Raw genomic sequence first — 18579 nt, 5'->3', positions numbered from 1 at the left:
TGAGCCCCACGTTAGGCTCTGCTCACAGTGCAGAATGTGCTTGGGATTCTCTCTCTCTCCCTCTCTCTGCCCCTCCCCTGCTCTCTCGCTCCCTCTCTCTCAAAATAAATAAGCTTTTTAAAGAAAACAGTACACTGCAAATCTGGTTTTTAATTTACATGTTGTCTTTTCCCACAGAGAAGCCCATGACAAAACATTTGGTAAAAGAGCAATAAAAAAAAAAGTGCGACACTGTTTTCTATGCAGGTTTGCATAATAAAGTTCAAAAAAAGTCTTGAGCTTCCTGGCAGTCACAGGAAATAGAAACAATTATGTTCCAGGATTTTCAGCTTTAGGAAGAAATGGGAAAGTGACTTCTTCGGGGGAAACCCAACGAAAAGGTGGCGGGGGCACTCCTAGCTCCTTCCCACAGCCCGCTCGCAGCCGCGTCGGCTCAGGCTCACGGGGCTTTGGAGACCTTACGACCAGCAAGTGGGAAAGTGAAGGTTTAAGCTGGGTCTTCTTTTCTATAAATCCTACGGTGTTTCCAACGCAGTACAATGTAATTTCAGCCAAAAATTGTGGCCTTTATTGAGATTTACTTCTCCTAAGACAACTAAAGTGACTATGTAACTTATCTTTTCTTCTTTCGCTCTCTTTTTTTCCTTACTTAAGTAAACTGTCCCCTCAACGCGGGGCTCCAACTCACGACCTCACAAGCAAGGGCTGCACGCTCCGACTGACCGAGCCACCCACGTGACCTTGTTTAACTTGTAAAAATGCTAACGACAAATTCACTTTTAAATTTACAAAATAATTTCTCACAGCTAAAACACTCGGCTGCACAGAGAGGGACGAAGTGGCGGTCCTTCTCCCCACCCCTGCTCTCGCCCGCACTCGCCAGAGATCACTGCCATCCCAGAAATGGGTTTATATACTCACTTCTGCGTCACGCTAAGGAAACAGTGTGCCGCACGTCTTGCCTAGCAGACTGGGCTCCACCTCCCAGCGCCCCCAGGGCCACGCAGCGCGGAGGCGTCCTCGTCTGCCCTCTGTTAGGGCAGCGCCGCCCCGCACACCGCGCTCGTCCTCTAACACCCACATCAGTTTAGACGGACAGTTCGGGCGCCGCACACGCAGCGAGGCCCTCATCCATCGCCGACCGAACACTGCGCTCCCCGCCCAGACACGCGTTTCCGTTCTCTCACTCACTGAGTCCCTACGGAGCAGTCTGTTCACGGCTGAGTCGCCAAGACCGGTGGCTTGTTCGGGATCGATACCCAATAAGCGTCTTAATTTTGCTACAGTTGGAAGATGAGCTAAAGAAAAGCTGACATCATTTTCCCTCCCATTTGTCTTGTAGCCTTCCTTATACTTTCAACTTTAAAAAACAGTAACTACAACTTGCTGTTTAGTTAGTAAAAATACTAATGTTTCAAAACTAAGAAATACTTACTTGTATTCACAAGCTGGGAAAAGCACCTTTAACATGGTTATTACCACAGCTGCTCCTAGAATTCCAACCACCAGGACGTTCAGAAACATAAAGAACACTGGGTAAACGCTGCTCCAGAATCTACACAGATCTTTCCTGAACTTTTCCATCCACTGACACATCACCTAGAAAAGGAGTTTTGATCAGATGAGCCACGTATCATCGGATCTCTAAGAAACTTTAAAAATTAGGTTCTAGTTCAGGGTGATGATAAACTTCTGTATTTTGATGGTGACGCTGGTTACATGGGTGTCTACATTTATCAAAACTTCTTTAACTGTACATTTTAAATGGGTGCATTTTATTGTAAAATGTATCTTGATAAAGTTACTTACAGTTTTAAAAATTATGTTCTAGTAATACAGGCACAGGGATGTTATTATATTATCCTTTTTAATTATTTATACTATCGTCTATAAATTAAGGGAAAGTAATTGCTAAATGGTAAGAGGTTTGGTTCCTCCACGCAAAACAGACCAGAGGCAACTCTGTGTTTCTAATACTTGGAGGACGAGCAGGAAAGAAAGGCAGACATGTCAGCAGCCTTTGGCCCGGAAGGGGGGGTTTGCTGTGCACAAACACAGTGACTTTGCTTAGAGTCAGAGTGGGCACTAGGGTGCACGTGGATGGCATGGGCTGCCTCGCTCTGAGGGAGGGGGGTAGACGGGGTCAGGGTGCTGGCATTCAGGCAGCAAAAAGTGACCTGACCCTTTGCAGCAACCCCAACTAAGCAATCTCAACCTTCAGCAGGAACATCAAAGAAGTCTCTGGAATCCGTGGAGACTAACCACGGACCTTGCTCACTTAAACAGAAATTATTTTGAATAAGAGACCTAGCTCATACATACGGAGAAATCAAGACCCTTGGTCTACACCGTACGTATACTCCCAGGCAGCCGGACAACGTCATCAGTGATGCAGGAGGAGTTAGTAGGTACAAAGACACACTTGTGTCTGCACCCAGTTTACCACACGGTTTCACGGATTCAAGGAGCCAGGTGAAGTGGGGTTAGAGAGACCGGAACCAAGATCACACCACTAGGCAGGGGCCGGGCCGGATCCGGACCCAGGCCATTTGCACCCCGGAGCATACTCTTAAACAGGTGTGCTCCGTCGCTGCTCCAGACCCTGAGGGCACCATGCGTGTGCGCATGCGCATGAGGTGGCAGTCACAGAATAAACGGGAACATGGGAATGACTCTGGATGTAAACATCCCCCCCCAAATGAAATCGATGACTTGATAATCATGTAACTATATCATTAAATGAAACTTGAGAGGAATAGAAACACCTAAAAATATAACGCTAAAACAGCAAGGAGCCCATGACTGACGACAATTCATACTTCCAACCCTCGTAGTTTCCACCTCACTTGCAAGGCCATTTTCTTCCCAAAATGCTCGTAATACAAAGGGAACCCCAGATCCCCGGCCTACCTTGTATGAAGACGGAGGCTCTGCCCTGAGCGGGGTTTCAGGCAGCTTGCCCGGCAGCGCGCCCTCGTCCGCCGTGGTCTCCGCGGTCTCCGCACTCGGGGCGAGGTACTGGGGGGCGGTCTGCAGCGAACCGCCGCCCTCTCCTGGGGAGGAAGGGCCACCGGGTCACGTGACCCCGGGCGCACATGGCACGGCTCCTATTAGTTCTAACGTGACCATTCCAAACATATGGGGGACACCAAGGGTATGTGTTTTGCCATGGGAGAAGAAAATGACATCTGACTGTCCAGATTTAAATGCCAGGTAGGAGCCCTAAATTAAAACAGCTATAAGGAGCCACACCAGTTAGGATTCTATTATGCAGAAAGTCAAATCTCCAAAAAGTCCCATGTTTCAATGGAAAGAATGAATACTCCTTTCTCTAAATGAACCTAAACAATATTCTTTTTTTTTTTATTGTTGATTTAGAGAGAGTGTGTGTGTGAGTGCGAGCAGAAAAGGGGCAGAGAAAGAGAGAGAAGGAGAGAATCCCAAGCAGGCTCCATGCTGCCAACGCAGAGGTCAACATGGGGTTTGAACTCACAGACTGTGAGATCATGACCTGAGCCAAAATCAAGAGTCGGATGCTTAACCGACTGAGCCACCCAGGCACCCCATAATCAATTTTCTTATTGTGTATTTTGTGATGATTTCCCAGAGTCAGAGTAGATAATCACCACCAAATGTCACTAAGCAGTCATTACTGATCACTTTTTTTTATCACTTTCTATTAAGACCCACAACAGGTTCCTAAAGTTCTTAAAAGGACATGTAAAGTAATAGTTATAAAACATTTCTGAAAGAAGCCTACTTCCAAACATATTAACTACAATTAAAAAGCTACCCACAAAAAAATAATTTCCTTAATACTTTAAGTAACAGTCTTTTAAAGTACCTTTTTTGGAGAGGTTAGGAACGGTAAATAAAACGTCACTGTCTCGGGAAAGAGAAAACAGCATGCTTTCTTCCAAAGGCAGAGTGTGGCTTGAATGTCTAAGAATCCCCTGGTTCTTCACTAAAATATCAATTTCAGTAACTTCCTTTTGTTGAGCCTATGAAAGAAACACAAGCAATGACTCTTCATTTTAAATAATGGCACAACGCCATAAGAATCTAACACTAACTTCTCCGTGGTCTCTGTAAAGCGCCTGCGCCACTCCCGATCACCGTCTCCCCGCTCCGAGGCGCTCAGAACTGCCAGCTGCTCTCCGTTCTGCCTCATTTACTTACACTTGGCCAGAGGTCAAGTTAGCAGAGCCATGAACCAAATGCAATCTTTTCACTCACTTTTCCGCTTACTAACGGTTTATAATATTTTAAAGTGATATAAATATGTACAAATATGATCCGTTTTTTAAAAACTAATACTTCAAATGCTAAACAAACGCTAAACCAAGAAAGAAAAATTCTAAATGATTGGCTGCTGGCAACATTAGGGAACCGTTCTTCCTCATCAACTCAGATATAAGTAATAAGATAAAGGAACACGGGCATAACACCTAGCACAAATCTTTGCAGTTTAATTCCCAATGAATAATCGTACTCTCTTACTTGTTTTCCATCGATCTCTACTACCTCTTCTTGAATGACAATTAGCTGCAAACTGGAACCAGACGTTATAGGCCACTCATGAATTAAAATCCTTACACTGACAACTCCAAAATATTCTTTTTCCTCCAAATTTTCCAGATTTTCATTCTTCACTATAAAAAAAAAAGCAGTGACAGCTTTGAACAAAAAGGGCACCAACCCGGTCACTGAATTTGATTATTTTGATGACATTTGCATGGAACAAGACAGTGTATAACAGTTTCTTTGCCTTTCATCTCCAATCTCACTGAGGTGACAGAATTTATGAAAACGAAGACAACTTGACAAATCCGCACACTGTTTACAGTCACTGGACAAGGGAACCGTGCCTGGTGGTCTGTAGGCCACTACACCAGCTACATCACTCCTGTTCGTTTACCGATTTTGTCAGGGAGGGATGAGCAAGGCCTAACTACCCCACAGCGGGGACCAGAGGACAGCCAACCCCGTGTCTGAGTGAGGGAAGTCCATCCATCCATCCAGTCACTTGTTCACAAAATCCAGGGATATAAGGGGACCAAGCAGTAAAGACGGTGAGTTTTTTCCCTCAGTTTTTTCTCCAGTAAGGGACCTGTGGCTCCTGGAGGGCGGGAACTGGGGAGGATGGGAGAGCCCTGTGGTTACTCTCCACCGGGGGACGATGGCTCTCCCCCGCTTTAGGTTAAGACCCCCCCCAGCCCGCACCAGTGGAGGCGCGTGTGACCACTGCCACCGGTCTGCAGAACCAGCGGACACCCTAGTAAGGCAGAAAACAGTAAATCAATACAATTCAAAGAAACTAGTGCAAAAGGAGCACTGAGTTTCTCAACTGTTAGTCCCTCAAATGTTATCATATGAGGATTGTTAGACAAAAAAGGAACCAAGAAGAATAATCTGCATGCAAACCCAGCTATTTAAATTGATTCAGTACCTGTACAGGGCTATTCCCGTTATCTGGAATGTTCTCTACTGCCTCCTCTCTCCTCATCTGCTTTTAATAAACTACTGAGGTAGTTCTAGCTACTGTATACCTACATTGCTGAGTTCGTGCCTGTGTTTTTCTTTTTGAGAGAAAAGAGTGTGCGCACACATATACGCCTGTAGGGGAGAGGGCAGAGAGAGAGGGAGACAGAGAAGCCAGAGCAGGCTCTGCGCCATCAGCACAGATCCTGACACGGGGCTCGAACCCACAAACTGTGAGATCATGACCTGAGCCAATGTCAGATGCTCAACTGACTGAGCCACCAAGGTGTCCCTTGTGCCTTTTTTTTTTTAAGCCTTAACTTTCTTGCAGTGTAGTCCTTCATTTGTTGACTTGTCTCCTCGACTAGGCTACATTCCTTGACAGAACGAATTAAGTTTACTTTTCTAGGGCTTTTGTTCAGCCGTGATTCCCACCAGAATTAGAAATATGTAATTAAACTAAATATGCCCTTGAAAGTTATCAATACTATTCAAATGCCAGGTCACATGATTCTCAATCCTAACTATGTGCCAGAATCAACTGGAAACCAGTACAGACGCCAGAGCCTCGGCCCAATCTCAGTAAATCTAAATCTCTGAGAGGTACAGACTAACATTCTAACGTTTTAAATAGGTACAGACGTTTCCGTTGAGAACCGAGTGACCTAACCCTTCCATTCAGCCCAAGTGCTCACAGAACTGGTCCTCCTAGGCTGCGCTGTTTCTGTGAATAAATTCAGTGCCTCCAAACCAGCAACGACAGAAGTTACAAGATTACATCTGATTCCTTCACCCTCATTTTCTGTATCTAGTTAGTTGTCTCCTTCGGGCCATTCCAGGCCCGGCTTCTTCCACATTTGTCCTCCCTCCACCTCCCCGCCCACTCAACATGGAGTTCTTGAGCTTCTTTCTGTTCTAATAGTTACTGAACTGTCTGCTTCCTTCATCTCTTCCCCTTTAAACTACTCACACAATAGTGCCATATTCTGTAACAGAGTTTTGATCACACAGCCTCCTTGCTCAAATGCCTTCAGCGACATACTTACGACTTTTTTGGTAGTTCTCTGAATGGTCCTTCTTCAGGCTCCTTAAGAGGGCACTCGTGCTCCCCTCTCTCTGGTCTGCCCACCCTCCCTCATATCCTCTAAGACTCCTAACTGCCCCTGTCCTGTGGTCCCTCTCGGTGTTCTCCCTGTTTGCCCATCAGTCTGGCTCACAGAAGAGCAGGCTCCCTGTTAGTATATCCGTACGTCCAAAGGCTGGTGCCCTTTGGGTCCCAGAGAGTCAACGGATGAGAAAATGCAGTCTTATAAAAACAAGAGTGGTGATTCTTCAGTCCCCAAATCTGGTAACTGTGCTGCAGAATAAAATTAAATTAAAATGACAAAAGCCCTTGATATTCCAACTTTCCTTACTGAAGCAGGCAGCTTTCAAAAACAACTCTCAATGACCCTTGGCCCCAATAATTCATGTCCTTGTATAATTCCCTCCAAGTGTGGGCTGGGCTGAGTGACTGGTTTCTAACCAGCAGAATGCAGCAACGGCGATGGCATGGCAGTTCTCGGATTACAGAGGCCAGGACTTCTGTCTTGCTGGTCCTCTCCCGCGGACAGCCGCCCTTGTCCTCTCACTGATAAAACCAGCCGCCATGTTGTAAGACGCCACGGAGAGGTCCACGCGGCAAGCGAACGGCGCAGGCCTCCAGCCGGCCTCCTGTGAGGCCTCACTACGTCCTGTCCACACCCGGGACAAGCTAGGAAGCAGATCTTCCCCAGTGGGGCCCTGAGATGATGGCGTAGGGACAGCAGAGCCAGAGCCAGAGGCCCCCGCCAGGCCGGGCTCAGATTCTTGACCTACAGGAACCAGGAGATCACACTGTCACCCACTACTAAGTTTAGGATTACACTGTTACACAGCAGTAACCAATACACCTACCAAAAATTTTTTTTAAAGATTTAGGGAAAGACGACTTTTTGTTGTTGCTGTATTTAATGTTTGGAAGATTCTAGTAACTGGTAAAATGGGCGTCATTTGCTTCAGCTATCAAAGAAAGTCACGGCGACGACTGGGATGAACCAGCAAGGCGGCTGGAGTAGAGAGAGCACCAGCTCACGCTCCGCAGCGAATTCCACAGCGGACACAACATCAACAGAATGATCACTTAAAGCATGAATAGCACTTCTTTTCCTAGCTAGGAGGAATTAGCTTGTTGTACACCAACTTTCTCACTGGAAAAGGTGTAAAAAAAAAACAAACCACACAGGGCGCCTGGGTGGCTCAGTTGGTTGAGCATCTGACTTTGGCTCAGGTCACGATCTCACGGTTCGTGAGTTCGGGCCCCACATCGGGCTCACTGCTATCAGTGCGGAGCCCGCTTGGGGTCCTCTATCCCTACCGCTCTCTGCCCCTCCCGCACTCATGCACACACACGTGCACAGGCACACGCATATACGCTCCCACAAATAAACATGTAAAAAAATAAGTGCATACATATACACCCACAACCCAAATCTGTCCAGAGGCACCAGAGAGCTTTTAAAAAGATGGCCAGCGCCCCCACACGGCACTGTTGATGGCCAAGCTGACCGGGCAGAGGAGCTGGAAAGCACAACAGAAAGCAGTGACAGAGAAGCTACACAGGCCAACCTCAGCAGTCTCCTGTAGAGGGCCTTCAAACACAGATTATGGCTCCAAAGGTCTCCAGGACTTGGGACAAGGTCCTAGAGAGAAGAGAAGCATAGAAGCAAGCCAAGATTCCGTGCACTTTCCCCACTGAAACATTTGCTGGCTAGTAAGTGGGGCTGGTTGGGGAACCAAGCATACACCTGAGACACTGGAGAGAACTCGGGCAGGCTCAGGAGAGCACAGAGTCTGGGACCCACAGAGGGAGGGGCCTCATAAATGCCCCCAGTGATCACTTGGGACTTATGACAAGCTACATCTGAAGAATAACAGTTAATGAGAAATAGACGAAGCCTCACAAAGATGAGAATCCAGCCTTCAAACAGTCTACTCTTCAATTTAAACATTAAAGTACTCTGCCTCTTAATATCATGACTGCCAAGACTAAAGCAAATCCTCTTTGGAGTCAAATAATATTATCCAGAGCCTTTATCACTTTTCCTACACAGTATCAAAAATAACACACTGGAAGAGAAGCATCAAGAGGAAAAAACAACTGGTGGTTGGGTGGCTCAGTCAGTTAAGCGTCCAACTCCTGATTTCGGCTTCGGTCATGATTTCGTGGTTTGTGAGACGGAGCCCTATATAGCATGGAGCCCATCTGGGATTCTCTCTCTCCCTCTCACTCTGCCCTCCCCTGCTTGTACTCTCTCTCTCAAAATAAATAAACATTAAAAAAAAAAAGAAGGGGAACAAACAGATCCAGAGGGGCTCAAGAAATCAGACTGGGTAGACATGAACTTCAAAGTTACTGAAAGCAGGGGCGCCTTGCTGGCTCAGTCAGCACAGCATGCAAAACTTGATCTTGGGATTGTGAGTTAGAGCCTCATACTGGACAAAAGAGATTACTTAAAAAATAATTAAAAAAAAATAAAGTTACTGAAAGTAATACGTTCGAGAGAATCTATGGTAAAATGGAGAATTTCACCAGACCAGTCTAAGCTATTACAATAAAAATAAAAATTAAAAAAAATTTAAATTAAAAAAAAAAAAGAGGTGGGCCCATATCTGGGGCCTAAATGGGAGATGAAATAACAAAAAACAAAAAATTAGAAGAAGAAAGAAAGAAAATGGAAATCCCAGAAGTAAAGGTCAGTAAATTAAATTAACTCAATGAGACAGAGATGACGAATTTGTGTGTGGGGAGGAAGAAAAGAAAAAACGGATAGAGAAAAAAACTGTAAAATATACATGGAAAGTTTCAAACATACATGTAAATAAGAAGCTAGAAGAGAATAAGAGAGGTAAGGAAGTAGCACTTGTTGGAAAGATAATGGCCCAAAATTTTCCCAAACTGACAAAAGATATCAAGTCACAGATTAAAGAACCGTATACCTGGGCACGTCACAGTAAAACTACGGAAAACCAAAGACTCAGGAAAAAAAAAATACCAAGGACAACCAGAAAAAAGGCCCACATCGTCTCCAATAGAGCGATGAGCCTGACACGGATGCTCAGCAGCAACTACTGCAGTAAGAAGACCATGAAATCGGCCTTTAAAATGCTAACTTATGAAGTACTAACCTCTATTTCCATCTCCAGTAAAAAGACCCTCTTAAAATGAAGGCAAAGTTAAGATGTTTTCAAACAATGGCTCACATAATTCCCTGCTAACAAATCTGTATTCAGGGGATTTCGTAATCCCCTCCTAAGGGGGATTTTTTAGGCAAGGGAAAAGTGACCTCATGGAGGAACACAGATACTCCAAAAGGAATAAAGAGTGATGGAAAGGATAACCATGAAGGTAAAAATAAACGAGTACCAGACTGCACAAAACAGTAAGAACAAGTAGGCTGCATAACCATGGGTGTGCTATATAATATTAGGGCTTAAGAACACAAAGAGTTGGAGCTCCTGGGTGACTCGATCGGTTGAGCATCTAACACTTGATTTTGGCTCAGGCCATGATCCCAAGGTCATGGGATTGAGCCCAGCGTCAGGCTCTGTGTTGAGCCCGGAGCTTGTTTAAGATTCTCCCTTTCTCTCCCTCTGGCCCCTCCTCCCAACTCTCTCTCTCTCTCCAATTAAAAAGGAATACAAAAAGTTAAAATATATGACAATAACAACACAAAAACAGAAAGGGAATAAATGGCGTTATGTGTTCTAAGGTTCTTGTATTGTTTGGGAAATGATAAAAATATTAGTGCATTGGGGCGCCTGGGTGGCTCAGGTCATGATCTCACAGCTTGTGGTTTTGAGTCCGTGTCAGGCTCTGTGCTGACAGCTTGGAACCTGGAGTCTGCTTCAGATTCTGTGTCTCCCTCTCTCTCTACTGCTCACATTCTCTCTCTCTCAAAAAATAAACACTAAAAAAACCCACAAAAACTAGTTTATTGATTTCAAGCATGACCATTAAAAGAATAGTAAAATAACACAAAAACCAATAAGACAGAGAGGAATGATGGAACAAAAAATAAATAACCTGGAAGAGGACAGGAGAAGAAAAAGGAAAAAAGAACAGGTAGGACACAAATAGGAAACAAATAATTAAGATGAAAGATTGAAATCTAAATATATTAGTTATTAATATAAATAAACTAAAATCCCAATTAAAAGGCAAACTGACAGATTTAAAAAAAACAAAACATCAGTATATGCTGCTTATAAGCGATTCACCTTAATCATAAGGACCCAGAAAGACGTAAAGAAAAAGGAAAGATACCACATACCGATCCACCTCCTTCTTATCTGCCAGGTCAAAAACCAATTATTGTTAAAATAATAGAGGTAAAGCTGATTTTAATGTAAAAATATCACTAGAGATAAAGAACATAGTATGATGATAAAAAAGACATAACAGTTCTAAATCTGTATGAATTTCGTAATATTGTGCCCAAATATAGAAAAGCAATAATTGACAAAGGCTCACGCTGGTTCCAACCCACCAGAAGTGCAGCTCCAATCAATGCCCATCTCATGAAAAAGAAATGTGAATATGCCAGGAAGAACCAATATAAAGTAGGATTTGAATTTTAAGCACATCATATACTCCAGTAATGACGAATATTATTAATTTAAAATGGAAATACGTCAAATAACTATGTTTCACAAACTTAGTATTACTAAAAACAGAACAAGTAGGGAAATAATTTAGCAGTACTCACCTATCCAAGTCTGACAGCTTAGTCGGGTGACACCACTATTGACAGGCAGGTCATTTACATATACCTGTCCACTCTCGTAGGTTATGTTAAGAATAACCTTAAAATAAAGCAGCATATACATTAATTCCTACTATCTATAAATGATGACAAATTCTTTGTGTATAAAATACATGCTCTAACTAAACTAGATGTGTAGGCAAAGGTAACACAGGCTGCCTAACACTTAGCTGAGTGGCATGTTAAAAACATAATCAAAAGGCGACACACCTGTTCTGTAGAGCCCTCCCCAGCGTCTTTAAAGGTAGTTACGTTAATTCTGAGGCTGTCCTGCAAAATACGTAGAAATTGGATAGGTATGCATTTCACAAAATGAGAATAACTCAGTTCTTTTTCTTTTATCTTCAATTATATTTATTGTATCATCACTTATAACGTCAACATTTTTTAAAACCCAGAATTTTTTTACAGCACTTTGTATGCGCTTGTTCACAATTCCGACTTTTAATAATCTGTATTTCTTCCATTTAACTATGAAATATATCCCATTTAAGAGCCTATAATATGCACATGTAAAGTTTAAAAGAAAAGATTAACACTCATATACCTACTACCAAGGTTAAAAACCAGAGTACTGTTCACGTCTTATAAAGTCCCTCCTCTCTATCACATTCCCCTATTCTCAGAAGGAATCCCTAGACTGTCTTCCATCTTAATCTTTTTTTTAAATTTTTTAATGTTCTTTATTTATTTTTGAGACAGAGAGAGAGAGAGAGAGACAGTGGGAATAGGGGAGGGTCAGAGAGAGAGGGAGACACAGAATCTGAAGCAGGCTCCAGGTTCTGAGCTAGCTGTCAGCACAGAGCCCTACGTGGGGCTCGAACCCACAAACCGTGAGATCATGACCTGAGCCGAAGTCGGACGCTCAACTGACTGAGCCACCCAGGCGCCCCATTTTTTTTTTTAAGAGAGAGACAGAATGGGAGCGTGCGAGCTCACAAGAAGGGAGAGGGGCAGAGGGAGAGACTCTCCATGCAGAACGTGGAGCCTGACATAGGGCTCCACGAGGCGACCCTGGGATCATGACCTGAGCCGAAATCAAGAGCACTGACTGAGCCACCCAGGTGCCTCTTTTGCTTCTCTTTATAGTTTTACTGTCTTTCTAAACAATATATTGCTTAGTTTCATCTGTTTCTGAGCTTTATGTAAGTGGAACAATTTTGTATGTATTCTTCTGGAACTTCTTTTATTAACACTGTTGATGCATGCAGCGATGGACATTTATTTACAGTACTGTATAAGAAGCCCATCAAATGATTACCAGTTTACATATGTGTTCCACTATCAATGGGCATTTGAATTGTTTCCAACTTTTTTGTTTTCATAAACAAAATTGCTCTAACCCTACTAAATGTGTCCCAAGTGCCCATGGACAAGTATTTATTGAGCCTAATCAGTTTTAGTGACTCTCAAGGCATGCTCGAAAGCAGTTACTCAAATATTTAATTACTTTCATTTTAGAAATTTATTTTTTTTAATGTTTTTTATTTATTTTTGAGAGACAGAGAGAGACAGTGCGAACAGGGGAGGGTCAGGGAGAGAGGGAGACACAGAATCTGAAGCAGCTCCAGGCTCTGACCTAGCTGTCAGCACAGAGCCCGACTCGAGGCTTGAACCCACGAACCATGAAATCATGACCTGGGCTGAAGCCAGACGCTTAACCAATTGAGCCACCCAGGCGCCCAATTACTTTCATTTAAAAAAAAATTTTTAGGGGCGCCTGGGTGGCTCAGTTGGTTCAGCGTCTGACTTCGGCTCAGGTCATGATCTCACGGTTTGTGGGTTCGAGCCCCGTGTTGGGCTCTGTGCCGACAGCTCAGAGCCTGGAGCCGGCTTCAGATTCAGTGTCTTCTCTCTCTCTCTGCTCCTCCCCTGATCACACTGTCTCTGTCTCTGTCTCTCAAAAATAAATAAATGTTAAAAAAATTATTTTAAGTTTCTTACATGTTTTTATTTATTTTTGAGAGAAACACAGAGTCCAAGCAGGGAAGGGGCAGAAAGAGGAGGAAATACAGAATCCAAAGCAGGCTCCAGGCTCCAAGCTGTCAGCACAGAGCCTGATATGGGACTTGAACTCACCAACCGTAACATCATGACCTGAGCCTAAGACTGAGCTTAACTTACTGAGTCACCCAGGTGCTCCAAGGTTATTTATTTTTTTTAAGTTTATTTATTTTGAGAGAGAGGGAGAGGGAGAGGGAGGGAGAGAGAGAGAGAGCGAGAGGGAGGGAGAGAGAGAGAGAGCGAGAGGGAGGGAGGGAGAGGGAGAGGGAGAGGGAGAGGGAGAGAGAGAGAGAGAGAGAGAGAGAGAGAGAGAGAGAGAGAGAGAGAGAAAATCCCCAGCAGGCTCTACAGCATCAGTGCAGAGCCCGATATGGGGCTCGAACTCACAAACTGCAAGATCATGACCTGAGCCAAAATCAAATGTCATATGCTGAACTCCCTGGGCCACCCAGGTGCCCCAAATATTTAAGTGTATTAATGACATGGTTTCTACAGAGACCAATAGTCAAAGGTATTACAATGTGTCATTTATAAAACAAATCCTTCCCCTAAGTTTATTCACAGATAGACACTGTTATTCTAGGATAAAAAATATTTTTCATGGGGGTATTCTCAACTCCGAAAATTATTCATACGCAAAATAATATATAAGTGAATCTCCTGGCACTGTGACTATTTCCAATACTTTATATATTTCCAACAAAGGAGAGAATAAATCTGAAATGATTTTATGAGGTTGAGGTGATTCTACGCAAAGAACAGGATTCCTTCCATACTGTACATGTAGGCTCACTTTGGTACACCTGACAACTTCCGGGGGCTGGGGGGGGGGTTTAAAATTCAGAACCAGCCTGGCTCTCCCCAGGCCCGCCCTTACCTAGAACTGAGCATGCGCTAGAACCAATACACTCATCCTTAGAACAAACCACCATTTGGTAAGTCATCAAACTGGTGGCTATGTATTTTTGTGTTCTAATTCCAGCCAAGAACTCTTCTTTTCAAGCCAGAGGATCCGTTAACTATAAACTACTGTTTCTTCTAAGAGCCCGGAGAAAACCCTCCAATGATGGTATTTTAAGAAACCTTTTTATAGCTTCTGCCTTTCAGCAGTGAACATACACTATGTTACTTGTAATTTACTGCATTTACATATGTCACTTGCCTCATAAAATCTAGAGTTTGTAAAAGACAATTTACAGATACTATCATGCTGTATTTTGCAGAGAACCAAATTCAATTAAATTTTTTAGTCCTCTCGCTTGATTTCATTTCAGAAGAGATTCTAATCCCTTACTACCTACTGGGCACAAGTTCAAAGATAGGTCATATTTCTTGCTCTCTCTGAGAGCCACTAACTGAACTGGAAGTTCAAGCTTGTGAGCCAGGGCAGTGGATACTTAAAAAGTGGGTGGCAGAACTGAAGTTTCTACCCCCATTTTCAGTTCTTCCTCTAATTCCTTCACTTACAAGATGCCCAGCTTATATACAAAGGCCTCCTAAGGACAAAATAGACACCTGGCTTAAAATAAATGAATTAAGTCTGAGGGAAATACATGAAATAAATATTTACACACATACGAAAATAAGTGCAGGGGCACCTGGGTAGCTCAGGCGGTTGGGTGTCTGACTTCAGCTCAGATCACGATCTACCGGTCTGTGAGTTCGAGCCCTGCCTAGGGCTCTGTGCTGACAGCTCAGAGCCTGGAGCATGCTTCAGATTCTGTGTCTCCCTCTCTCTCTGCCCCTTCCCCATTCACACTCTGTCTCTGTCTCAAAAATAAATAAATGTTAAAAATTAAAAAAAAAAAGTGTCCTCTAAATGCCTCTCTTTGGTGATCAAGTTATTTTAATATTAGAACAATGTATTTTAAAAGTGTTTTGGTTTTGTTTTTTTAGTTTTCTAATGTTTTTAACTTACTTTTGAGAGACAGAGACAGCGCAAGAGGGAAGGGTCAGAGAGAGAGGGAGACACAGAATCTGAAGCAGGCTCCAGGCTCTGAGCCAGCTGTCAGCACAGAGCCTGACGCGGGACTTGAACCCACAAACCGTGAGATCATGACCTGAGCCGAAGCCAGACACTCAACCAACTGAGCCACCCAGACTCCTGAGAAGAACGTACTTTAAAACTTTGTATTATTTCACAATCTGTGTAGCCTCAACTTCTAACAGTTGTATATGTAAACAAAACAGAAAATGCTTATAATCCAGTAGATCTGAGCCACAGAGGGTCTCTGGAGAGAATTTTCCTCACTTTAATCAGTTTTCTTACATTCAGATGACATTGGCTACAAAAATGAACAGATGAACAGATATGTCATAAACCAAGGCTAGGGATGCCTGGGTGGCTCAGTAGGTTAAGCACGGGACTCTTGATTTCAGCTCAGGTCATGATCTCACAGTTTGTGGGATTCTGACCCACGAAGGGTGGTGCCCTAACAGGGCAGAGCCTGCTTGGGATTCTCTCCCTCTCTCTCTGCCTCTCCCTGCCTGCGCTCTTTCTCCCGTAAATTAAACAAACATTAAAAAAAAAAAAAAAGGAAGTATAGTGAAACATTAACGACAGTCCAAGTTTGCATTATTCAATATGGATAAATAAAAGTTTTAAAAGTCAGTTCCTCAGTCAATCCTGGTCAGCCACGTTTCAAACACTCGTTAAGGACCATAGTCTAGTGGCTACTGTAATGAAGGGAGCAGACAAACACCATCACCCCACAGCGGCCTACGGGACAGCACTTATCTAAGGTGGTGACCGCTGTAAAATTCTTTGAAATGGTCTGTACATTTGAAAATTTCACAACGAAACATCGAAGAAGTTATATCAAGAAGCGTCAATTCTTGAAAAGCTCTTCAAAAGGCTTCCTTTCCAAGGGAGGAGACTCTCCCTCTTGCTGCTCAGCATTCTTTCATCTGTGAAATTCTTGAGTTTAGATCTGGACTTTCCAAAAGTGGAAGGAAGGCATCATAAAAAGGCAGAACTGAAATGAACTCACTAAGCCCGGTGTACTTTCAGCTCACAGTCAGAATGTATTTTTCTCAGACTTTAGGGACTCAAATGTCTTTTGGGGTCTAGAAGGGATGATGATGAATCTTTAAAATTTGGAAAACAATGTATTTACGGAACTTCAGGAATCATTTCCTTTGTACTTGGTCTTTTGGTGCTTGCCAATCATGTTCACACTGTGACCAGCTGTGACTGTGGTGCACATACAATTTCAGATACAAATGGTTTTGGGTTTGCATTGTTGTGGCTTCTTGAAATGTCCCAGCAGAACTGAAACTGAGATATGCTCGGTATTTTTGTTCCCAGGGAGAGTAATGTCATTAAAAATTCAAGAAAAAATAAAGTGACATTTATGGTGTTATGTCACCCCTGAATGTGGAGTATTCAAGTCCTGACCAGTAAGAAAAGGTATACCTGTAAGTGTTTCTTTTCATTTTGGGAAAACTCGCACTTAAAATTTTTTAAATGTTTTTGTTTACTTTTGAGAGAGAGAGAGAGAGAGAGAGAGAGAGAGAGAGAGAGAGAGAAACAGCCTGAGCAGGCGAGGGTCAGAGAGAGAAGGAGCCACAGGATCTGAAGACAGGCTCCAGGCTCTGAGCTACCTGTCAGCACAGAGCCCGACGCGAGCTCAAACCCACACACCCTGAGATCATGACCTGGGCCGAAGTCGGACGCTTAACCGACTGAGCCACCCTGGCGCCCCAAAACACGCATTTTAAAATCTTCAAACTTTTCCCAACCATACAGGCACTGGATGAACGGCAAATACTGGTTTATGGCAGCATGACTCCCTGGCAAAAATGGTAAGAACGAGCCACCCTCTAGAACAAGGATGCAGTGGTTCTCCAACTTTTAGCTGGCCTCAGGTTCACCTGGAGGGCTTGCAGGCATGAACTGGTGGGCCTCACCCCCAGAGCATCGGCTTAGTGCGTTTCCAGCAGGTTCCCAGGGGGTGCTGGTGCGGCCGGTCCTGCCACGCTCAAAGATCCACTCCTCCTAACACCCACCAAACTGACGACGTCAGGTTAAGAGTCGGGTCTTCAGTCCTGCTCCTCCCGCCCCGTCGACCCGGCGTAGGCGCACCCCGGGGCCCTGCCCGCCCGGGGAAGGCAGTCTTTCCCGCTGGGGCAGACAGGTGGCCTCGAATCGGTCTTGTTCTCTCGTCGAGCCACTTCTACATTTCCCGTGCACAGAAGGCAAAAACACCGCCTGGCCCCAGTCCTGCTCTACCCCAGGAGGGCGCCATTACAAAGGGCTGAGAGCACTTGTGATCGAGTACTTTCGATGGCAAAACCCCCTCAGGCTGGCAACAGTTGGGGCTGCTGTTAAGAATCCCTAAGTTTCGCAGCACAGGCTTAATAGCACATTAAAGAGCCCTTTTCGCTCTCTCGCTTCCTCCCGGGCCGCCCCCATGTCCCTGCGTGCTTCTCCCCACTACTCTCTTGGGCGCCCGGAACCCCGCCCCTGACCCATCGGGCGGTCGAAGAGGCATCAACGAGGACGCCGAATTCCCAGGGCTCTGGCACGGGCCTCGCCGGAGGGTCCGGGCGGAGGAGCGGCCGAGTCGCGCCCGCCCTGCCGTACCTTCGGGGCTCGGGGCGGCAGGGGCAGCTCATGGGTAACGGTCGTCAGCCAGCCGACGGCCGGCAGCGCCGCGAGCAGGAGCAGCCGGAGGGCCCACGGCGGCGGCGGGGAGCCCTCCATCTTGGCCAGGCCAGCTTCGGCGGACAGCCGGGAGCTGAGGGCCAAGCCAGCCCCAAGGGCGAGGACCGGGCGAGGCTACCGGGGGGCGGGACCCTGAGAGGCGGGGCGGGAACGCGAAGGTCCGGGGAGGGAGTTCGCGGCAGCAGTGGGCGGGGACTCTGGGGAAGAGCGGGCTGCGCACGCGCACCGCCGCGAAACGTCGAGGGGCGGAGTGAAGCCCGGGGAGGTCCGAGTTCATCGTTAGAGTGGAGGTGTGGCTTCGGGGTAGCTACTAATCGGCGTGGAGTGAAAAGCTTTTCGATGGCATTATTTTAAAATTAGTATATATAGTTATGTACATAGCTATAACTGTGTGTATTTTACATATATAAAATGAAAATAATGAAGACTTCTACATTATATATAGAGTATGTCACGTGTAGAGGGGAAATTTTGTTAACTCAGTAGTTCGCACCTCTGGCTGCACATGGGAATTGCCCTGACAGTTTTAAAAATTACTGACTCTGGGGTCTTCCGGGGCATACGAGTTTCTGATTTAATTAGCCT

At 44.8% G+C, this 18579-nt stretch overlaps 1 protein-coding gene across 1 annotated transcript in view; it reads right to left on the bottom strand.

The window, feature by feature from the left end:
- GINM1 (glycoprotein integral membrane 1) overlaps positions 1-18114 on the bottom strand; it is a 19034-nt gene extending 920 nt beyond the window's left edge. The window contains exons 1-7 of the mRNA XM_029944888.1: positions 17914-18114; positions 11535-11594; positions 11268-11364; positions 4501-4652; positions 3845-4001; positions 2911-3053; positions 1436-1599 (exon numbers count right to left, since the gene is read on the bottom strand). Of these exons, the coding sequence (XP_029800748.1) occupies positions 1436-1599; positions 2911-3053; positions 3845-4001; positions 4501-4652; positions 11268-11364; positions 11535-11594; positions 17914-18033 (893 nt within the window). The 5' untranslated portion in view covers positions 18034-18114. The remainder of the gene's footprint in view (positions 1-1435; positions 1600-2910; positions 3054-3844; positions 4002-4500; positions 4653-11267; positions 11365-11534; positions 11595-17913) is intronic.
- Between the last annotated feature and the right edge of the window lie 465 nt (positions 18115-18579).

Source organism: Suricata suricatta, chromosome 7 (assembly GCF_006229205.1).
Source record: "Suricata suricatta isolate VVHF042 chromosome 7, meerkat_22Aug2017_6uvM2_HiC, whole genome shotgun sequence".
Taxonomy (NCBI): Eukaryota; Metazoa; Chordata; class Mammalia; order Carnivora; family Herpestidae; genus Suricata; species Suricata suricatta.
Note: the sequence above shows the minus strand (reverse complement) of the source record. Positions and strands in the feature narration are given on the sequence as shown.